General features: G+C 44.2%; 3 protein-coding genes across 3 annotated transcripts in view; 2 read left to right on the top strand and 1 right to left on the bottom strand.

The window, feature by feature from the left end:
- The first annotated feature begins 3,120 nt into the window (after positions 1-3,120).
- LOC139638402 (mitochondrial import receptor subunit TOM20 homolog) lies at positions 3,121-12,685 on the top strand. The gene is made up of 5 exons (XM_071512532.1): positions 3,121-3,347; positions 8,577-8,623; positions 8,746-8,827; positions 9,021-9,163; positions 11,248-12,685. Exons 1-5 carry the CDS (start codon positions 3,224-3,226, stop codon positions 11,290-11,292), a joined length of 441 nt encoding a protein of 146 aa, XP_071368633.1. The 5' UTR covers positions 3,121-3,223; the 3' UTR covers positions 11,293-12,685.
- Positions 12,686-12,798: 113 nt separating this feature from the next.
- LOC139638403 (RNA-binding protein 34-like) lies at positions 12,799-20,836 on the bottom strand. Its single transcript, XM_071512533.1, has 12 exons — positions 20,667-20,836; positions 19,883-20,039; positions 19,593-19,717; positions 19,019-19,280; positions 17,985-18,044; positions 17,539-17,582; positions 16,735-16,818; positions 16,535-16,598; positions 16,358-16,400; positions 16,100-16,218; positions 14,136-14,255; positions 12,799-14,060 (listed from the first exon to the last, which is right to left on the bottom strand). Exons 1-12 carry the CDS (start codon positions 20,690-20,692, stop codon positions 13,848-13,850), a joined length of 1,317 nt encoding a protein of 438 aa, XP_071368634.1. The 5' UTR covers positions 20,693-20,836; the 3' UTR covers positions 12,799-13,847.
- Positions 20,837-21,105: 269 nt separating this feature from the next.
- Positions 21,106-22,055, top strand: part of LOC139638401 (tubulin-specific chaperone E-like) — a gene marked incomplete at its 3' end in the record, with an annotated part of 8,185 nt that continues 7,235 nt past the window's right edge. Inside the window, exons 1-2 of the mRNA XM_071512531.1 lie at positions 21,106-21,211; positions 21,471-21,628. Of these exons, the coding sequence (XP_071368632.1) occupies positions 21,490-21,628 (139 nt within the window). The remainder of the gene's footprint in view (positions 21,212-21,470; positions 21,629-22,055) is intronic.

Here is a 22,055-nt window from a genome sequence, read left to right as displayed (position 1 = left end):
TTTATTTTTTTAAATTTAAATTTATTTCATTTTTGATTATTTGACTATTTTTTGGTTCTCTTGTGTGTGTGGAGAATGTGTTCGGTGTTTAGGGTAAGTTGGAAAAGAGGGTAGCCTACATATTTTTATCATGCTTGTTCATCCTTAATTGTCTGACCCTCTGGAAACCAATAAATATACTTAAAAAAAAAAAAAAAAAAAAAATCTATAATAATAATAATATGAAGTCAATATTAACATCTGATGGCTCATGACCTCAAATTAGTAATGTTGCCTTCAGGTTCTCCTCGTAAGCTCCAACTTCCGAGGTTGGAGGTGTAAACGTGACTTGTGACACTTTTAAATGCTTCTGATTGGAAAAGAGAAGAAACGGTTTTCTCCTCTTCCCTCTGCAGCTGCACATGCCCAGCTGCCTCCTCACAGAAGAGCCCGAGTCTCCCCGTCACTTCTGACACTTTGTCCGAGTCGTTTCTGTGCGTTCAGCTCAGGATGGATGCCGATATTTCCGACTGTACTCGAAGGCATCACGGCAGGCCTGCTGAGCGGAGTTTCACCCCGTGCTGCAGGCATCCAGCTTCCCCTCTCTGACCCCAGTGTGGTGTGTGTGTGTGTGTGTGTGTGTGTGTGTGTGTGTGTGTGTGTGTGTGTGTGTGTGTGTGTGTGTGTGTGTGTGTGTGTGGGAGCCCTGTGCCAGAGAGCTGGTCGGAGCTAATGGGTTCCTGAGGCAGAGCGCCATGCTAAACACAAACACTCCCTCTGTTCCTCTCTCTCTCTCTCTCTCTCTCTCTCTCTCTCTCCTCCCTCTATCCCTCGTTTTCCACTCCTTTTCAGCCTCCTCTTCCATTCAAACCAAACTAAACAGAGAACTCTCTCTCTCTCTCTCTCTCTCGACAACCATTTGCAACTTGGCCGCCCTTCTCTCTCTCTCTCCCTCTCTCTCCCTCTCTTTCTCTCTCTCTCTCCCCCCCTCTCTCTCTCTCTCTCTGTCACTCTCTTTTTCTCTATCTCTCTCTCTCTCTCTCTCCCCTCTCTCGCTCTCTCTCTCTCTGCTGCAGTCTTCAACGCCAAAACACATAAAAAACCCCAAAATAATTTCACCTCAGTTGGTCTGCAGTGGCTGTCTGACTGACGGCCAAACACACACACACACAAACACACACACACACAAACACACACACACACACACACACAAACACACACACACACACACACACACACACACATGCCAACCAGTACTCATAGGATTTGATCAACTTATGAAATAGTCAGTTTCCAAGACAAATGTGTAAAAATGCAGCCAGAGTCCAGACAGAGAGCTGATGCTGAAGGTTCACAGGTGTCTTGTGGGCGGGGCCAGTGGTGTCTTGTGGGCGGGGCCAGTGGTGTCGTGTGGGCGGGGCCAGTGGTGTCGTGTGGGCGGGGCCAGCGGTGAGGCCACAGAGCAGGAAGTCACAGCAACAACAACAATGCAGGAAAGAAGAAGAAAAGAAAGGAAGAGCGAAGCTGAACGTTCGGACTCAGATCGGCTGTGGAGGCTTTTCGGCTGTTGGCTGATCTGCGGGGCTCATGGTGATGATGTCACCACCTGCTGTAGGCTACATCATCACCTGGCACCAAAGATCAGCCAATAGCAGATGGCCATATCAGTAGCATGTTTTTTGACCAGTAGATGTCAGGCTTTACACACATTTGGGTTTGGGGTTTAGTTTCTCTTTAACACATGAAACTAATCTCCTACTTTTTACTTCAGTAGTTTTTTTTCCAGCAGTAGTTGTACTTCTACCTCAGTACAGTACTTTTACTTCAATACAGTACTTCTACTTCTACTTTAGTGCAGTACTTCTACCTCAGTACAGCACCTCCACTTCAATATAGTACTTCTACTTCTACTTCAATACAGTACTTCTACTTCTACTTTAGTGCAGTACTTCTACCTCAGTACAGTACCTCTACCTCAGTACAGTACTTGTACTTCAGCAGTATGTGTTGTTACTGCAGAGAACTGCTGACTCAGCAGATTCACTGTATCCTGTCTCAGCAGTTAGTTATCTGCTGCTGCGTCATGCTCCGTCTCTGGCAGGTAACCATGGCAACACAGCTGGTCCCTACAAGGGCCTCATAGTGTAAAGACAAGATGGACAAGGACTCATGTGTGTGTGTGTGTGTGTGTGTGTGTGTGTGTGTGTGTGTGTGTGTGTGTGTGTGTGAAAACTGTAAACATTGCAGTTATTTTCAATAAAAGCCACTGAACAAGCCAGACACTGCAGATCAACAACACACACACACACACACACACACACACACACACACACACACACACACACACACACACACACACACACACAGCATTTTAATGGAGTGCTACTGCCCTCTAGTGGTTGAGATAATTAATTAACTTCAACATTACAGTGTTTATGTTTTTTTAATTGGATCACAACCAAAACGGCTTCACAAAATACAGGCAATGTATACAGAAAACACCAGAGCAGCATGTAAAGACTAAGAACCATGAATGAATAAATAAATGAAATAAAACATAAATAAAACAAAAACATACAGGAGACAGAGGGGGACCTTTACCTCTTAACATTTCTTTTTTTTTATTATTTATTTATAAAAAAAAAAACAAGCAGCAAACATTGGAGGGGTCTTTAAAAATACATTTGTGGATATGATATATTATTTAGCCATAACTATGCTGAAAACATGAAAACACGTTTTTACTCTCCATAAAGAATCCAGATTTTAGTCAGCTCACAATTATGGAAAAAAACCCACTGTACATTCTCTATTTCAGTGTTATAAATGTTCAATTGTTAAATCCATAGTTAATTCACTACGGATACAGTGCATCATTTACAGTGAGTCTACAGTGTGTATCTATGGGCGGCCCTTATATGCGGCAGTCCTATTCATTAAAAAAAAAATTAAGCAGTATTATTCCGTATAATTTAAAAAACACTTCAATCTCTTCAGTTTCTCCGCCGTCAGCTCACTGTAACAGCCTCTTTGACTGCGAAATATTTTTTTATTTCGCACATTTCCAGTCAGGCGGTCTGGACGGGCGGCTGCAGCTGTCAAGCGGCGGGGTCCTCCCGGTCCTTCCTCCTGCCTGAGCCCCGCGCCGACATCCTGACATAATCCAATCCATGAATCCAGCCCGCTAACAAACCCGTCTAATTAAACCGAAATTAGCCGCGAACCGACAGTCTCTCCCGACGGTATGATGGGCGGTAGGTCGAGCACGATAGCCGCGGGGGTTTGCGGCGCGCTGCTGGTCGGTTACTGCATCTATTTCGACAGGAAAAGACGGAGTGACCCCAACTTCAAGAACAGGCTGCGAGAACGTGAGTGTTGACCTCCTCCTCCTTCTTCCTCACCTTCCTCCTCCTCCTCATCTTCCTCCTCCTCACCGGACTCTGCTTTCGGCCGGTTTCATTTAATGATTCACAGTTAGTTAGGCTCGGGAGCTCGGTCCGGTCCGGTCCGGTCCGGTCTGGTTTGGTTTAGCGTGTTAGCTTGTCACACAGAAGCAGCGTTTCTACCCGCGGCGACGTTACGTGCCGTCGCGTTCTGTCTTGTAAGGGAAGGACGTGACGCCGAGCTCAATTTAAATATCTGTCAGTTTAATGTGACCTTGCTTATCGACAAAGGAAAACACCCGGTAGAACATATTTGAAGATCTCCCACAAATCGGTGGGATCTTCTGTTGAAATCGGCATATAAATGACCCACCAGGTAGCACGTTATTCCAATTAAAGTCTCACCTTTTGGAATTGGTACACAGTGCTGGCTGCCACACTCTAAAGTGTGTTCTGCTGGAAGAAGATTGTGAGAATAACTGGCGAACTAATTATATAAAAGTGGAGATTGTATTCAAATTAAGGCAGCCTGGTGTATTGGGTGTATGCCGAAATTAAGAGTGGCTCCTAGCGATTCTTAAAAAGGTCTTAAGTCAGGTTCTACCAGGTATGTACCTTGGGGATAAGCAAGGCCGCATTTAGGGGACAGATTTTTGAATGGAGTTTGGCGTCATTTTCTCTACATACAGGAGAAAGCAGGCCACTTCTCTGCCATCGTGACTTGTTTGATCCTACTGAGAGTAAGTTAGATAATGAAGCCCTTTAATTCAGCTCAGTCTGTGCAGTGTGTGTGTGTGTGACTGCTGGGTGCTGCTTCAGCCCTTATTGTTATTAAGATGTTTGAGATACAGCAGCACCTAAGGGTCCCAACCCCCCTCTGACCAGACCTGTCCTGTACCACAGCTTCATTCATAATGCTGCGTTCTCACATTAAGCTGTTACGCAATGCAATCAGCACCAGGATCCTGCCAGATGGGCTTTTTGCCAAATGGGGATTAACGTGTTATTCAGGGAACAGCAGATCCTCTGAGTTGCATCTGCCTGCCTGGGCAGGGGTAGAAGAGCTGGAGAGTAGTGAGGAAAACAGGTCAGTGATACTTAGAGAGCTTGGAGACTGTCGTGCTAAGCAGTGAAGTGTCCAAGTGTTGGAGAGACATTCATACTCTGGTCATTTAGCTGATGCTTTTATCAACAGAGACTGTCAGTGAGTGCAGAAGCTGAGTAAACTTCAAGATCGCCAACATTAGAACATTACAAGCAAATTCACGTTCAATTTATTTACATGGCATACATAAAAACAACACTTGTTGAACAAGGTGCTGCACAAATCTGGACAGAGCAGATCAAAGCAGCGACAAAACCAGAAAAAACAATCATCAACATACAGGGACAGACTGGGACAAGAAAATGGCCCTGGACTTTTTGACCCAGACCGGCCCACATCCTGCCTGCAAATATTCCACCATCCCCACCCCATTGATGCATACATGAATACAGGAAGACTCAAGTGTCCCTACTTATACAGTATATATAAAATAGTACTACATACAGTTTGTCACCAGCAGACCACTGTGAGGAGACCACAACATTGAGCATTTAGTGCATCATGATAAAGAGCTGTATTTGAAAAAGCGATATAATCTGTATCATTACAGATGAAATCAGTCGGGGATTGCCATTGCCATTTTTATCACTTTGGTTTGGTAACATTCAACAATAAATATTTAAATTAACCAACACCAGGTAACAATAAATTATAATAAACTATAACGTTGTCTAATAACAATAAACTATAAACAATTAAAAAGTGGAGTAAAGGGCTGGGCATGTAGAGAGAGGCATGTAGAGAGAGTGTCCTTTACCTCCGTTCAGGACGGGGGGAGGTGGAGAGAGAGGCACTGAGGACAGGTCAGTAATTTTTGTGCATTTTGATGCCTCAGCTTCACGGGCCTTTATTTTTTATCCCTCAATATTTCTGCCTAGGGCTGGGTGATATATCAATATTATATCGATATCGTGATATGAGACTAGATATCGTCTTATATTTTGGATATCATAATATTGTGATATGGCATAAGTGTCTTTTCCTGGTTTTAAAGGCTACATTACAGTAAAGTGATGTCATTTTCTGAACTTACCAGACTGTTCTAGCTGTTCTATTATTTGCCTTTACCCACTTAGTCATTATATCCACATTACTGATGATTATTTATCAAAAATCTCATTGTGTAAATATTTTGTGAAAGCACCAATAGTCATCCCTACAATTTTGTCAATATCGATATTGAGGTATTTGGTCAAAAATATTGTGATATTTGATTTTGTCCATATCGCCCAGCCCTACTTACAACTGAACATTTAGCACACTTTGTAGAAAATACCGAGATATATATCGTGTATCATCATTCAGCCTAAAAATACAGAGATATGATTTTGGTCCATATCGCCCAGCCCTATTTCTGCCCCAGCTTTTCGTTTTTTGTAAGGATTCCTTTCCATTTTGTTACGTTTTTCTCCAAAATACTGCTGTCTGATCAGCTCATCTGATGCTCCGTTCGCAAGGGGTGGCTCTCTCTCTCTCTCTCTCTCTCAATCTCTCTCTCTCTCTCTCTCTCTCTCTCTCTCTCTCTCTCTCTCCCTCTCTCTCTCTCTCTCAATCTCTCTCTCTCTCTCTCGTTTATGAAATGGGCGTCTCAAGGTTTTTGTCCCGGTCCTCCTGATGGCCAGTCCGCCACTGTCAACATAGCACAGGGACACAATCAAAATAAAATAAGAAAATGGATACATACTCAAAACACCTACAACAAGTTTCATGTAGGATCAAAGGCTGCAGAGTAGAGATGGGTTTTGAGGCGACATTTAAAAGTGTCAACAGTGGGGGGCGACTCTGATGCTGTGGGGGAGGCTGGTCCAGAGTCTAGGGGCACGATCCCCCTTACACCTCAGCCTGGACCGAGGGACAGCCGGTAGGATTTGTCCAGATGACCTGAGAGACCTGCAGGACACTTTGGGGGGTGCAGGAGATCAGAGCTATATGAGGGGGCTAACACATCCAGGGCCTTGAAAACAAACAGTAAAACCTTAAACTCAATTCGCTGTCGTACTGGAAGCCAGTGAAGAGAGGCCAGGACAGAAATGTGTTCTCTCTTTCTGCTTTCTGGTGCCGGTAAGAAGCCTTTTGGACCAGCTGCAGACGGGACAGAGAGGACCGACTGATACCTGAATATAGGGAGCTGCAGTAAGTGAGGCGGCAGGAAATAAAAGCATGAATAACTTTCTCCACGTCAAGAAAGGAGAGGAAAGGCACGATCTGAGGTTCAGGATTCGATACAGCCAGGATACGATGTGATCAATAAAAGTTCAGTGACAACAAAGTCTGACTGTGCAGAATTCTGTTTATTTCTGAGACTCAAATCTTTCCAGCGACGCCATTGGCTGCTAGAATGTAAACAACAATTTAAAAATGTCGTTACAAAGTGACAATAATATAATTTGGATGGAGAGCTTGTGAAACTGTGATGGTCAAGAGTCTCATTAGTGATTACTACAGCAGAATAACATGGAGCTGATATCACCATTCATGTTCCTGACAGCAGAATAGCATTGAGCTGATATCACCATTCATATTCCTGACACAACATACGGATTGACACATTTTTGTATTGCGATATATTGAATTTCGATATATCGTCCCATCTCTACCTCTGTCCCATGTCTCCCTCCTCTACTCACTCTATTGTCCTTTACTGTTGCTTGCTTGGAATATTAGTAAGTATTGGTGCCGATGCTGCTGCTGCACTCACTGTAAATCTCTCTAGATAAGAGTGTCAGTTAAAGGACACTCTTTAACACCGTTGAAATCAGGTATTGGTGATGTGCTTTGCATTCCTGGGCCCGTTTTATTGTTTGGTGTGTTTTTTTTTTTTATTCCCACTGATGAGATAGAAGAAACAAACACATTAATAGAAGCAAACACATCAGTCATAAATGAGAAATCAGAAAAAAACAGAAAAGAAACAGATGGGGGTTATGGGGTATAGTTGTCACTTCCTGAAAATGAACTCAAGTGAGTCTTTACTAGGGCTGCAACTAACGATTATTTTCATTGTCGATTAATCTGTGGATTATTTTCTCGATTAATCGATTAGTTGTTTGGTCTATAAAATGTCAGAAAATGGTGAAAAATGTGGATCAGTGTTTCCCAAAGCCCAAGATGACGTCCTCAAATGTCTTGTTTTGTCCACAACCCAAAGATATTCAGTTTACTGTCATAGAGGAGGAAAGAAACCAGAAAATATTCACATTTAAGAAGCTGGAATCAGAGAATTTTGACTTATTTTTCTTAAAAATTACTCAAACCAATTAATCGATTATCAAAATAGTTGGTGATTAATTTAATAGTTGACAACTAATCGATTAATCGTTGCAGCTCTAGTCTTGACCTTCAGTAGGTTCAGAAAGGTCATAAGGTCACTAAGCCACAGAGATGCTTTAGAGGTTTGAAGACTTCAGGCTAATGTTTGTTGGCTGGAATATGAACTGTAGGTGTGTTTAGGCTGTAGGTCTGTCTGGGCTGTAGCTCTGGCTGCTTCAGGAAGTGATTTTCAGCTTTTAAAGCAGTTCTTATTTTTTCCATAGAGATATTTGCACATCCAACTATCTCCGATGCAGGTGCGTTGGAAAGTATCACTTCAGTCTTGAGAAAAGAAGATCCTGCACACTGCTCTTACTCAGCATCACAATTTATTGATCACTAATGTTTCGGTCCCTCTGGACCTTCGTCAGGAGTATTTTAAACAATTCTTACAACAATGATCTTAAATACATAATCCTCCGCCCATTCTGTGTGCACAGGTGTGGGACAGTTTTCTCCTGTGGGAGTGTCTCTCAATAATTGACAGTGACATGTGTACAATCTGTCGCATTATAATCCACACATAAGAAAAAGAAAAGAAAAACAAGTGAGACACCACATCACATACTTAATTCTATTTACAATCATATGAAATACTTGTATCTTGAGCGCACCATAAATGGGTCAATTTGATCCCAAAACTCCTTAGAGCATGACATGCCATGTAATCTCATCGTTCAATCCTTTGGGGTATAAAGTTTGCAAATTAAATATCCAGTATACTTCTCTTTTATTAAGAATTTCATCAGTGTTACCACCCAAAGCAGTTCTCATTAACAGTTCCTGTGTTTTTGTCCCAGGGAGGAGAAAGCAGAAGGTCGCCAAAGAGAGGGCCGGCCTGTCCAAGGTGAGCTCCGTCTCTACTGACGGCTCTGATGAACCAAATCCTCTTTTGATTATTTAGTCTCCATCTTTGTTGCTCAGGGCTCACTGCTGTGTGTCACTTCAGAGACTGTGTTTGTTTTCCAGCTGCCGGACCTGAAGGATGCTGAAGCGGTGCAGAAGTTCTTCCTGGAGGAGATCCAGCTGGGAGAGGAGCTGCTGGCTCAGGGTAAAACCACTCAAACCAGTTACCTCACTGCACATTAACATCACAGTATAAAGCATGTTGAGCAGCAGGGTGGACTGCTGGTTAGAGACCGACCCCCCCCCCACCCTGCTGAAGTGTCCTGGAGCAAGACACTGAATTCCTATCAGATCTTTGTTGAGTTGTTCTGAACGCTGCCTCTCTGTGTTGTGTGCAGGAGACTATGAGAACGGCGTGGATCACCTGACCAACGCCATCGCGGTGTGCGGTCAGCCTCAGCAGCTGCTGCAGGTGCTGCAGCAGACTCTGCCTCCACCCGTCTTCCAGATGCTGCTCACCAAACTGCCCAGCATCAGCCAGGTAGCCACCACATGTCCCCAAACTGCCCCGCATCAGGCAGGTAGCCACCACATATCCCCAAACTGCCCCACATCAGGCAGGTAGCCACCACATGTCCCCAAACTGCCCCGCATCAGCCAGGTAGCCACCACACGTCCCCAAACTGCCCCACATCAGGCAGGTAGCCACCACACGTCCCCAAACTGCCCAGCATCAGCCAGGTAGCCACCACATGTCCCCAAACTGCCACGTCCTCAAACTGCCCCACATCAGCCAGGTAGCCACCACACGTCCTCAAACTGCCCCGCATCAGCCAGGTAGCCACCACATGTCCCCAAACTGCCCAGCATCAGCCAGGTAGCCACCACATGTCCCCAAACTGCCACGTCCTCAAACTGCCCCGCATCAGCCAGGTAGCCACCACACGTCCCCAAACTGCCCTGCATCAGCCAGGTAGCCACCACACGTCCCCAAACTGCCCCATATCAGCCTTGTAGCCACCACATGTCCCCAAACTGCCCAGCATCAGCCAGGTAGCCACCACATGTCCCCAAACTGCCCCACATCAGCCAGGTAGCCACCACATGTCCCCAAACTGCCCCACATCAGGCAGGTAGCCACCACATGTCCTCAAACTGCCCCACATCAGCCAGGTAGCCACCACATGTCCCCAAACTGCCCCACATCAGGCAGGTAGCCACCACATGTCCTCAAACTGCCCCGCATCAGCCAGGTAGCCACCACACGTCCTCAAACTGCCCCGCATCAGCCAGGTAGCCACCACATGTCCCCAAACTGCCCAGCATCAGCCAGGTAGCCACCACATGTTCCCAAACTGCCACGTCCTCAAACTGCCCCGCATCAGCCAGGTAGCCACCACACGTCCTCAAACTGCCCCGCATCAGCCAGGTAGCCACCACATGTCCCCAAACTGCCCAGCATCAGCCAGGTAGCCACCACATGTTCCCAAACTGCCACGTCCTCAAACTGCCCCGCATCAGCCAGGTAGCCACCACATGTCCCCATACTGCCCAGCATCAGCCAGGTAGCCACCACATGTCCCCAAACTGCCCAGCATCAGCCAGGTAGCCACCACACGTCCCCAAACTGCCCAGCATCAGCCAGGTAGCCACCACATGTCCCCAAACTGCCACGTCCTCAAACTGCCCCGCATCAGCCATGTAGCCACCACACGTCCCCAAACTGCCCCGCATCAGCCAGGTAGCCACCACATGTTCCCAAACTGCCACGTCCTCAAACTGCCCCGCATCAGCCAGGTAACCACCACACGTCCCCAAACTGCCCAGCATCAGCCAGGTAGCCACCACATGTTCCCAAACTGCCACGTCCTCAAACTGCCCCGCATCAGCCAGGTAGCCACCACACGTCCCCAAACTGCCCCGCATCAGCCAGGTAACCACCACACGTCCCCAAACTGCCCCATATCAGCCTTGTAGCCACCACATGTCCCCAAACTGCCCAGCATCAGCCAGGTAGCCACCACACGTCCCCATACTGCCCCAGCATCAGCCAGGTAGCCACCACACGTCCCCAAACTGCCCCAGCATCAGGCAGGTAGCCACCACACGTCCCCATACTGCCCCAGCATCAGCCAGGTAGCCACCACACGTCCCCAAACTGCCCCAGCATCAGCCAAGTAGCCACCACACGTCCCCATACTGCCCCAGCATCAGCCTTGTAGCCACCACACGTCCCCATACTGCCCCAGCATCAGCCAGGTAGCCACCACACGTCCCCATACTGCCCCAGCATCAGCCAGGTAGCCACCACACATCCCCAAACTGCCCCAGCATCAGCCAGGTAGCCACCACATGTCCCCATACTGCCCCAGCATCAGCCAGGTAGCCACCACACGTCCCCAAACTGCCCCAGCATCAGCCAGGTAGCCACCACACGTCCCCATACTGCCCCAGCATCAGGCAGGTAGCCACCACACGTCCTCAAACTGCCCCATATCAGCCTTGTAGCCACCACACCTCCCCAAACTCCCCAGATATTAATTGAATTAATTTTTCTTTCATTCAAATAAAAATGTAAAGTTAAATAAAGCTCTCTGATCTGATGTCTTCTCTTCTGTCCTGCAGCGTATTGTGAGCGCACAGAGTCTGAGTGAGGACGATATAGAATAAGGAGCGGACCAAGAGGAACCCCCCCCCCCTTCATCCTCCTCTTCCTCATGTGGACCTTCCTCCTCCTCATGGCCTGCCACCGCCTCGTCCCCCATCACTTCCATTGAGGGAAATTTTTTTAATTCCTGGTTCATCCATCAAATTAGTGTATTTTTTTTAAACTTGCATTACCCTTTTATGGGTATTGGAATATACGGAAGTCCATTGAGGACATATATTCATACATTATATTGATGCCATTTTCCCTTGATAGTTAATTTAGCTTTGTTTTCTCGAGATAGATATTTGTCATTATCTCAAGAAAACACATTTGGAGAAAACGACAGGTTTCTCATTATCTTGAGATAACGTAATGGGCAGAGTAATTATCTCATCATCTCAATAAAACTAAACTGTTTTCCCGAGATAATGAATTAATTTCTATTGTTCCTGGAGATTTCCAACTCTGCTGCATCACACTGACATGATGCCCTGCTGACTGACTGAAGACACTGAACACTAACAGGCCGGCCTGCTGCAACATTTGGGTTTTGAATAATATGCTTTGCTTTAGGATGTTAGTTCCAAGCAGAAAACGATGTCATTATCTCGAGAAAACAGTATTCGTTATCCTGAGATAATGAGAAAATGATCTCATTATATCCTGAGATCTAGAGATAATTATTACCTCCATCAAGGAGGTTATGTTTTCGGTGCTGTTTGTTTGTTTGTCTGTCAGCAGGATTACGGAAAAACTACTGGCCCGATTTTCATGAAACTTGGTGGAAGGGTGTAGCACGGGCCAAGGAAGAACCCATTAAATTTTGGAGTGGATCCGGATCCGACTCACGAACAAGCAATAATAGCACGAACCCTAGAAGTGTCCTTCTAGTTTTATCTCAGGATAACAAAACTTATCTCGATATAAGTGACATGAATAACTATCTCGAGAAAACAAATAAAATTAACTCATGGGAAAACGGCATGAGTAAAATATATGAATATATATATATATGTCCTCAATGGGCTTCCGTAGAAATATAGTGAACGTAAAGCCAAAAAAAAAAAAAAGAGCCCGTCCAACTTCCACCCACGATGTGACACTGTGTTGTTCTGTCCGGCAGCCAGGCTGACCGGACTAGGTTTTGGTTGAAAGGTGAATCTGGTGTCCCGCTCAGCACCGGTCCCACCGCTCAGCAGGTTCAGTCTGCGGTCCTCATGGTGTTAGCATCTGGACAGCAGGCGCACGCAAACCGGAATCTCTCTCTGCTCTAACGCTTCAGAAGTATATTTATTGTTTTGTTATCAGTCTTCTTACCGGTCTCGACTTAGAAACACTTTTTAAAAAGGTGATGGAATGTTCTGTTCATTTTAAAGAGGATCTCCCTCTTTAGAAAAAAAAAATAAAGAAAAGGTGAACAAAGAACTCAGTTGTGTGTTTTATGTTTCTTTTGACACAAATTTACAAAAGTGTGTTGCTGTTTCTGGGTTCAAAACTTTATTTAATTCATGCCAGAAAATGTCATGTCAGAAATTAGAAATACATTTACACTGTATGAGGAGTTTTGTTAGAAAATGAGATTTTCCATTTGGTAAAAAGGACTGTTCAACTGATGGCACAAAATTAAAGAACATTATGGTATTTTAACAGATAGTAGGTAACTTAAATTATTGGCTGACAAAATGAGAACACTTGGAGACTTGATCCTTCAAATTTTAGAAATATTAAATAATTAACTTGAGACTTCCCCCCAAAACTAAAGTGTCTTGGATTAAAATCTTCATGTTTCCAGGTTCCTGCAGACAGTGCAGAGATGCAACAGAAGGAATTTAGGAACTTGGTGCCAATTTGGCTGCCATGTCCAAACCATCTTCACTACATTACCACTGATGTTTTACATCCTGAAACATTTTCTCATATCAAACTCCACTGGAGCTGCTGGAAACATCTGGAGGTGACGTCACCTCGTCTACGATTGGCCGGTTATCCACCGAGAAGAAAAACACAACTAACTACTGAATGGAGCCAGAGATGGAAGGTACATCACCATGTTTTTAATGGAGTTTCAGTGTTTTAGGGGATTTTTCCTTTAAAATTCAGCAGGTCACTGAATTCCATACAGTCCAGTTCACAGATGAAAGTCGTAATCCTCAAGATCTTCCTTTTTGTTGTCTCCATCTTCCTCCCTCAGCCTCACTGTGGTGTTTCTGCTGCTCTTCCCACAGATCACCTGTCAATCAAACAGTGTGGGCGGAGCTTGGATTTTCTGTTGCTGCAGTTTGAGTTTCTCTTTTCTCTGTCTGTTCAGCCATGGTGGCTATCACTGCTCATGCTAACTACCCAGTTCTTCTTCTGTTGATTCCAAACAAACTGGAAACATAGAACGCATCACTTCCTGTGCGGCAGGAAAGAGCTGGCAGACACCGGCTGGTTAGAAGAGACAGAGGAGAAGCTTTATGAACTGGATATACTGTAGGTTGGATCATTATTGACTTAGAGCAGGCAGGTACAGAGGAGCAGAACAAACATTTATTCATATAAAAATATTACAGACTTCATCACTTTGAGGACCGTCTCAGATATGGACAGTCTTCTTTGGTTTCTGCTTCTTTTTCAGTCCTTTCTTTTTGTTTTTCTTGCTGGGATCCACCATCTCTCCTTTGAAGGAGGAGCTGTTAGTCGGCTTGGTCTGGTTTCTGCCCTGAAATCCCCCCCTCCCAGCTCCCCTGCCGGCCCCCCTGCCAGCCCCTCTCCCGGCCCCCCTACCAGCCCCCCTCCCGGCTCCCCTCTCCCACCCGGCGCCCTTCATCTCTCCTCCTCCTCTTCCTCTTCCTCTTCCCCTTCCCTCGGAGCCGGCCGGGACCCTCGGCCCCCCGGCTTTATTCTTCACCTTCTCCTTCTTCACCGACCTCTTCACCCGGACCGACCGGCCCTCCAGAGACGAGCCGTCCAGCTTCAGAGCCAGCTGGACCGAGTCTGCACTCTGCACCGAGACACACAGGTAAACACAGGTAAACACACAGGTAAACACACAGGTAAACACACAGGTAAACACAGGTAAACACACAGGTAAACACACAGGTAAACACACAGGTGAACACACAGGTAAACACACAGGTAAACACAGGTAAACACACAGGTGAACACACAGGTAAACACACAGGTAAACACACAGGTGAACACACAGGTGAACACACAGGTAAACACAGGTAAACACAGGTAAACACAGGTAAACACAGGTAAACACACAGGTAAGACACTTTGTAAAGGAGCCCAATATAGGATTTGAAATTTTCTTCATCTATATACACGTGATAATATATGATGAAGATGTTTAATGAAGAAATTGGTAAAATTGGATTTTGAGAAATTTTAAAGTTGTTGCATTTTCACCCTTTCAGATTAATTCTAGTCAGTGCATCACAAGTGGATTTGATAAAATTACATAAAAATAAGTAAATGTCATGACGACATGAACGATGCAGTCCCACTCTGGCCAATCAGTAACAAACATGTCACCTTGTTTTGAGCTGTAACTGCAGCGCCGGGGCTTTTTAAAACTAGAAATAAGCCTCGCGGTTGTTTGCCTCCACCAATAAACTTTGTTTTATCATTGCAAGGACAGTCTTTATTTATTGAACATATATAATTAATGTGATTATTAGGTCAACTTAAAGGATTTTGGTGTCTGCAAAAGTAAGTGACAGCACTTCCACCGTTTCTGTAGAATGACCCAAGATCGATTTCTCAGCTACAGTGGTAAGCAAAACATTATGATGTCACGGTGAAGTTGACCTTTGAACTTTTGGATATAAAATGTCATCACTTCATCATTTTATCCTATTAGACATTTGTGTGAAATTTTGTCATAATTAGCGTATGAATTCTTGAGTTATGGCCAAAAATGTCTTTTGTGAGGTCACAGTGACCTTGACCTTTGACCACCAAATTCTAATCAGTTCATCCCTGAGTCCAAGTGGACGTTTGTGCCAAATATGAAGAAATTCCCTCCAGGCGTTCCTGAGATAGCGTGTTAATGAGAATAGGACGGACATGACGTCAGAGTGACCTTGACCTTTGACCTCCAAAAACGAATCAGTTCATCCTTGAGTCCAAGTGGACGTTTGTGCCAAATATGAAGAAATTCCCTCCAGGCCTCATGAGGAACTGAACACATTTTCTCACTGGAGCTGTGAAGCTGCAGCTAGCTAGCTGCAGCTTGTTCCCTTTGCAGGAGACGGAACATTCTAGCTGGCTAAAAGCATGCTGGGTAGTGTTTTGTCGTTCATGTAAATAATACTGAATGGATTTTTATGAAATGAAGCCAAGCAAGATGTGTTGATGCTTCCTACAACATATTTCAAAATCAAAGCCAGATGCTTTTTAGACTGCTGATATGAACTAACCTCCCACACACTGACAGAGGGGGAAGTCAGGGTGGAAATGACTTCTGCGATTATTTTGACTGATATTGCAATTGCAATATGATTTGCGATATTATGGGGAATGCTAATTTTTACATTATTCTCATTTTCATTGAAAAACTTATTAAAATGATTATGGTGTGATTTTTGCGGGGATCTGTACCAAACAAAGATGTTTTCTTAAGTCTGTAGAATATGATGTGTAGGCCAGGACATCTCTGCAGCACCACAATATTTACTTTAAAATGCTATTTTGACACATTTCACCTTTAACAAATATTGCGCCTCCTGCGATTTGAAAATTGCAGTAGGCCATATTGAGATTTCGATAAAATTTCGATTAATTGTTCAGCCCTACTCTATACGCAGAAAAGGAAGGCAGGCAGCAGCTGGGTCGTCTCACCTCAAACAGAACGTAGCCGAATCCTTTTCCCAGGCCGGAGTTCTGGTCCCGGACCAGCCGCACCGCCTCCACCCTGCCACACTCCGCAAAATGCTGCCGCAGAGCCAGCTCATTCATCTCTGCACACACACACACACACACACACACATATATACACACACACACACACACACACACACAAGGTTATATTCAACAACTCACACTCTCTTCAATATAACAATATAACTGTGGGACCCAGAAGCTGAAAAAACGACTCACCGAACGACAGATTTCCCACGAATATTGATCGTTTGTGATCGTGCTGCAAAACAAGAATACGGTCAGTTATTGATCGTGTGCTGCAGCTATCAAATCATTTCACCAGGTTATGGATTAACAGGTTATGGATTAACAGGTTATGGATTAACAGGTGAGCTGTGACGGTTGAAGACTTACAGCGGAGTTTTCTGTCACTCTGTCCACTCTGATGTGGAAGTCTTTCTCAATCTCCATTCCATTCCTGTCAGAGGAGACAAACAGGACAGAGTGAATGATCTGCAGAAGCTCTTACATTGCAGCAGGTTAACTGATTTACAGAAGCATGGACAGGCTGGGTGGGTGGGTGGGTGGGTGTGGTGTGGGAGGTGAAGTCAGACCTCTCTAAAGCCTTGACCACTCCCTCCTCGTCTTTAAACACCACGTAGGCGTTGATGCTTTGCTTCTTGGGGTGAACTTTGCGTCTGCAGGGAAAACAACAAGTTCAGATGTACTTTACAGTGCAATAAGTATGATTTTTACTGTTATATAGTGCATTATGGCTATAATGTATCAACAGGAGTTGATAGGATTGTTGATCAATACCAATGACTTAATGATTACTTGATCAGCTGCTGAGATTTCTGGCTTTCAAAACTGACTTTCTGACCTGTTCTCTAATCTGGAACAAAACCTCTCCACCCACTGCAGTTTCATATATGAAAACTTGCATGAGACTTTTTATAGTCTTGACTCTATCTTTCCTTCCACTCATCCAGTCCTCTCAGATCTAAATGATCTAGAGCTGCAGCGATTAATCGATTAATTGTCAACTATTAAATTAAGCAGCAACTATTTTGATAATCGATTTATCGGTTTGAGCAATTTTTTAAGAAAAATAAGTCAAAATTCTCTGATTCCAGCTTCTTAAATGTGAATATTTTCTGGTTTCTTTCCTCCTCTATGACAGTAAACTGAATATCTTTGGGTTGTGGACAAAACAAGACATTTGAGGACGTCATCTTGGGCTTTGGGAAACACTGATCCACATTTTTCACCATTTTCTGACATTTTATAGACCAAACAACTAATCGATTAATCGAGAAAATAATCGACAATGAAAATAATCGTTAGTTGCAGCCCTAAAACGATCTCATCTGATCTAATGGGACGAGACAGAATTAAGGATCCAGACAGAAACTCACTGAATTGCTGCTAGCTTGCGGGACATGGACGGATCCTCTCTGACCTGCAGGAGGAGACAGGATGGATCACACAGAGCATGAAGAGACGTTCACATGAGCCGGTGAGGAAAATTCACCTTTAAAGGAAAAGTGTCCCAGCAAGCAGTTGACAGACAAAAGTCCAAGCCTTTAGTTTTACATAACACACAAGTTCAACGTCAACCTATACAAGCTACATTTTTCACAATATGATATTATTGCAAGTTAGAAACTAATTAATATGAATTTGGAAACTGTTTTGAGCCGATATCAGAAAGATCTTAAAGTTCTGATTTCACAAAATGATGCAGGCAGCAGCTGATTCAACTGGCTTCAGACCGTCTGATCGAATCTATCCAACGTCTGAACGTTCCTGGGATGTTTCTAAATGGCTGTGTGTGTGTAATGAATGTGTTCCAGTGTTTTACCACAGAGCGAAACCGGATGGACTCGATGTTGCCTTTGTCCCTGAAGAGGCTCCGCAGAGTCTGAGGACAGAAGAACAGGAGAGATGAGTCGAGTCGCTCTTCTCTCCCTGAAGGCAGATTATTATTCAGCAGTGAAAAGGCAACATGAAGGAAGCAGCCGTCCCAGTCCGACCCACAGAGCGAGGTCAGGGGGGAAACCAACCCATGAATGGAAACAATTATATCCAAAATTTCCCATTTCCCCGTACATTTTTATTCCTTGGCTTTTAACTCAGTATGAGAGTTGCCTTTCTTTTTCTTACGGTCTTATTTCTTTTATTATTTTATTGTCCTTTTGTCTTTTAAAGTGGTCTTTGTTTTTATTGTGTTTTTATTGTGTTTTTATTGTGTTTTATGGTTTCTGCCATTTTGATTATACAGCATTTTGGTCAACTGTTGTTGTTTTTAAATGTGCTTTAATGTTGTAATACTGTCCTGCCAAAATATTGCGAAATACAATATTATTGCTGTGTGTGTGTGTGTGTGTGGGGGGGGGGATTCTTCCAGTTTTTTCCCCCCGTTTTTTGGGGGTGGGGATTTTATTTTATTTCTTCCAAATGACATAAAATTTCAAGGCTATAATAATAATAATCATTAGCATTATTATTATTGTTATTAACAGCCTACAAATATGATCTTACTATTCAGGCATTGGAGGAAGCAGCAGCCATTAGGTAGAATTTGCTCATTCCTGCTATTTCCAGATAAACGGGCCGATTGTGGAAAAGGGAAAACACTTGAATTAAAAACAAAAAATTTTCACTTCAAGTAGATTATTTTTTTTTTTTTACTCTCTTACCACTAGTAGATTATTAGGTTTATAAGTTTAAAAGCTTGTACAGTTGTGATCTAAGCAACACATGGTGCCAGGGCTGGGAAGATCATTTTTTTTATGCAATATTGTGGGAAATATCGCGATATTCGATAATATAGAATATCGGCCCAAGCCTAGAAACAAAGCTTTAAATGTGCTGGATGAAAGTGGCTTTCTGTACCTTCTTGCTGCAGCTGACCGGCAGGTTGCCGACGAACACCGTCCTCTTCCTCTTCACCGCCTCTTCCTCCGCTTCGGCTTTCGTCCTGCGTCTCTTTATCCGTCTCTGATACTGCTCCTCCTCCTCCCTCCCTCCTCCTCCTGCTCCTCCTCCTGCTCCTCCTCCTGCTCCTCCCTCGCCCGGCTCCGCTGCTTTCCTCTTCATCTTCCTGGGCGGCTTCTTCCCTCGCTCCTCCTCGTCCGCATTCTGCAAGGCGCTTTCCCTGAGACAGACGGGAGGGACGAGGACAGAGGGAGTGAGAAAAACTAACCGGCTTGGGTCTCATTTGCATTCTAGGCACGGTTCGACTGATATGGGTTTTTGAAGACTGATATTTTTTTGGATTGAAGCTGCTAAATATGACTTAATGCTAAAAAATTCCCCCAAAATTATAAGGATTCAGTGATTTTTTTTTTTCTTGGCAGGGTGGAAAAGCCTCTGAAACAGAATTTAGACCAACTCTCGACTGAAACCTACCAGAGAAGAAGAAGAAGAAGAAGAAGAAGACAATAATGATAAACACTCCGATGGATACCTGTTCTCCACCTTCTGGTCGGCTACTGTCTTCTCCTTCTGTGGCTTCCTCTGCTTCTGCACAGTGTGACCTTTGACCTCTGGAGTTTCCCTCTGCTCCTTCACCTCTGTGCTCTTCTGAACAGGCTGCCAGGGAAAAAAAACACCAAAACCAAACACATCAAAACACACATTACGCTGCATTCAAGATGGTAAATGCAAACCTCCTACTGTTCACCTCTGACCCCCAAAACACCTTTAGTCAGCTGTATTCATGTATGTGCAGAGGAAGTGACAGGGTGATGGAGTTACCTTCGGTGCAGGGCGGAACAGCAGCGGAGCGGCCTGCGGCGCGGCGCTGAATAGAGTCGACAGAGACCCAGGAGCAGCCGAGTCCTTCTGGAACAGACTCCCTGACACCTGACCCACCACATAGTCTGCTGCCTGCGGGCCGGGGGAAGCCTCTTCACTGGGAGGAAACAGGAGGAAACACACTGTGTGGTCACCAGCCCAAAATACGCCAAACTCCATTCAGAAACCTGACAGTTCGTTGCTGCCTTGCCTTATTGTCAAAGGTTCTTCTTCTATAAAACAAGACTCAAGAAATTACCTGAATCGCTTGGATCCACTCTTAAATTCGGCACACATTTTATACACTGAATAGCACTTGTTCAATGAAATATCAGCTTTTAGAATTAGTTCACACTGCTCGCTGCTATACCCACCACGGTGTGTTTTGCTGGGAGGAGACTAGGGGAATAACAGGCGGACCAATTCTAAAAGTTTAATTCGAAGTGAACTAAGTGTTGTGTGATGTATTGGACACATGCCGACTTAAAGAGCGGATCTTGATTAATTCAGTACACATCGTCAGTCATGATCTATCAAGTTTTTACTTTTGCCGAAGAGGAAAGCAACATTCAACTGACAGATTTTTAAAGACAGTGTGGCATAACGTGCTCGCCGTTTGCTATCAAACTATCACCAGGTCAGGTTCAGCTAACATGCGGAGAGGAAAGTGAACAAATGCCACCTATTACCACCTGGCACAGGACCGTAGGTTAGCTTTACTAACGTATTAAAGGGGTAAACAAACCTCTTTTGCTGAAGTTTCTTCTTCATCGTCACTTCCACTTTATTTAAATGTCACTCGAACACAGACTCTCGATGTTTTTGATATTGCAAATTTTGAGTTTAGGAGCGAGTTTGCAGTTTGAATATGGATTTCTATCGCTTTCACTCCAACATTACGATTAGTTTCTCACGTTTTCCTTCCATGCACACAGTTGTCCTACAGCTAATTATGCCCTACAGGGAACACAGCCACAGCAGTAAATGGTTCCTATTCTTTATCCTCGCTTTAACGTTGACACCTAACGCTAACAACTCACTAACAGCCTGTAAATTAGCCAACCCGAACAACATGACATATGAAATCAAATGTAATGTATATTTAATGTAATGTATATTTCTTGTCAGTTTTTGCTAGAATTTTGTGGGACATTTGTGCAACGTTGAAATATGTCTCTTCCGGTGAACCACAGAGAGATGAGAAGTGTTTTGTTTTGGGAGCTAGCTAGCTTAGAAATAGAGTAAAGTTGTGTTCCAGCGACCCAAAGTTACACCACAAAAACATCACAGGTAATTTGCAGTTCTTTTTTTTTATTCTCCATTGATTGTCTCATATGTGTTTTTCCACTTTTTGGGATTGTGGACGAATACAGTCAGTGGTTTTCTGGTGGGAGGAAACGCCTCATAACATTAACTGATGTAACGACGTAACATAATGTTATCTTTTGTTTTTTAACGGAAAATATATTTACTGCACCACTGGCTGTCTACTCAGCAGTCGAAAATGAATCGCCACATTCACTGTGTCCTCCATGTTCTCCATGTTTAGACCCGAGGAGCTGGTTTTGATGGGAGTGGACCAGATGTCTGCCCGGGACAGAGACAGCACCGGGTCGGAGTTGCCGGCTGATGCGGCGGGCAGGCGGGTGACCTGCGACGGGGAGCGGGCCACGGTGCGCTACGTGGGCCCGGTCCCACCGACTGCAGGTCAGACATGGGCGTCAGATGGGTGGGACTCTCCTTATTCACTCGTTTACACACCGAGTCAGGAGCTCACAACTTCTATAGGATCTCCACAAAAAATCGGCATGTAGATGATCCACCAAGCAGCACTTATTTGAATTATATCAGCTTTTAAGAATTGGTTCAATTAGTATGGAAGCCCATTCCCGCCAGTGTGATGAAAAAAACGGTCCTGTAAGTCATTATAATGAGAAACTTTCTCAAAATAATGACTTAGTATCTCAAAATAATGAGAAACTTTCTCAAAATAATGACTTAGTATACTAACTCATTATTTTGAGATATTAAGTCATTATTTTGAAAAAGTGTCTCATTATTTTGAGATACTAAGTCATTATTTTGAGAAAGTTTCTCATTATTTTGAGAACGTTTCTCATTATAATGACTTACA

Source organism: Centroberyx affinis, unplaced genomic scaffold (genome assembly GCF_046629955.1).
Source record: "Centroberyx affinis isolate AG114_WGS23_722 - 3 ecotype Tasmania unplaced genomic scaffold, CSIRO-AGI_Caff_v1 ptg006343l_1, whole genome shotgun sequence".
NCBI classification, from domain to species: Eukaryota; Metazoa; Chordata; class Actinopteri; order Beryciformes; family Berycidae; genus Centroberyx; species Centroberyx affinis.
The sequence above is the reverse complement of the archived record's forward strand: the minus strand, read 5'-3'. Positions and strand labels throughout refer to the sequence as shown.

Coding starts and splice junctions, on each gene's coding strand:
- LOC139638403 (XM_071512533.1), bottom strand. CDS start 20,692: ATGAAGAAGAAACTTCAGCAAAAGAG. Junction 17,583..17,984: donor CCATCCGGTTTCGCTCTGTG/GTAAAACACTGG, acceptor CTCCTCCTGCAG/GTCAGAGAGGATCCGTCCAT. Junction 14,061..14,135: donor ATAAAGCCGGGGGGCCGAGG/GTCCCGGCCGGC, acceptor GCCGGGTGGGAG/AGGGGAGCCGGGAGGGGGGC.
- LOC139638402 (XM_071512532.1), top strand. CDS start 3,224: ATGATGGGCGGTAGGTCGAGCACGATAGCCGCGGGGGTTTGCGGCGCG. Junction 8,828..9,020: donor AGAGGAGCTGCTGGCTCAGG/GTAAAACCACTC, acceptor TGTTGTGTGCAG/GAGACTATGAGAACGGCGTG. Junction 9,164..11,247: donor AACTGCCCAGCATCAGCCAG/GTAGCCACCACA, acceptor TCTGTCCTGCAG/CGTATTGTGAGCGCACAGAG.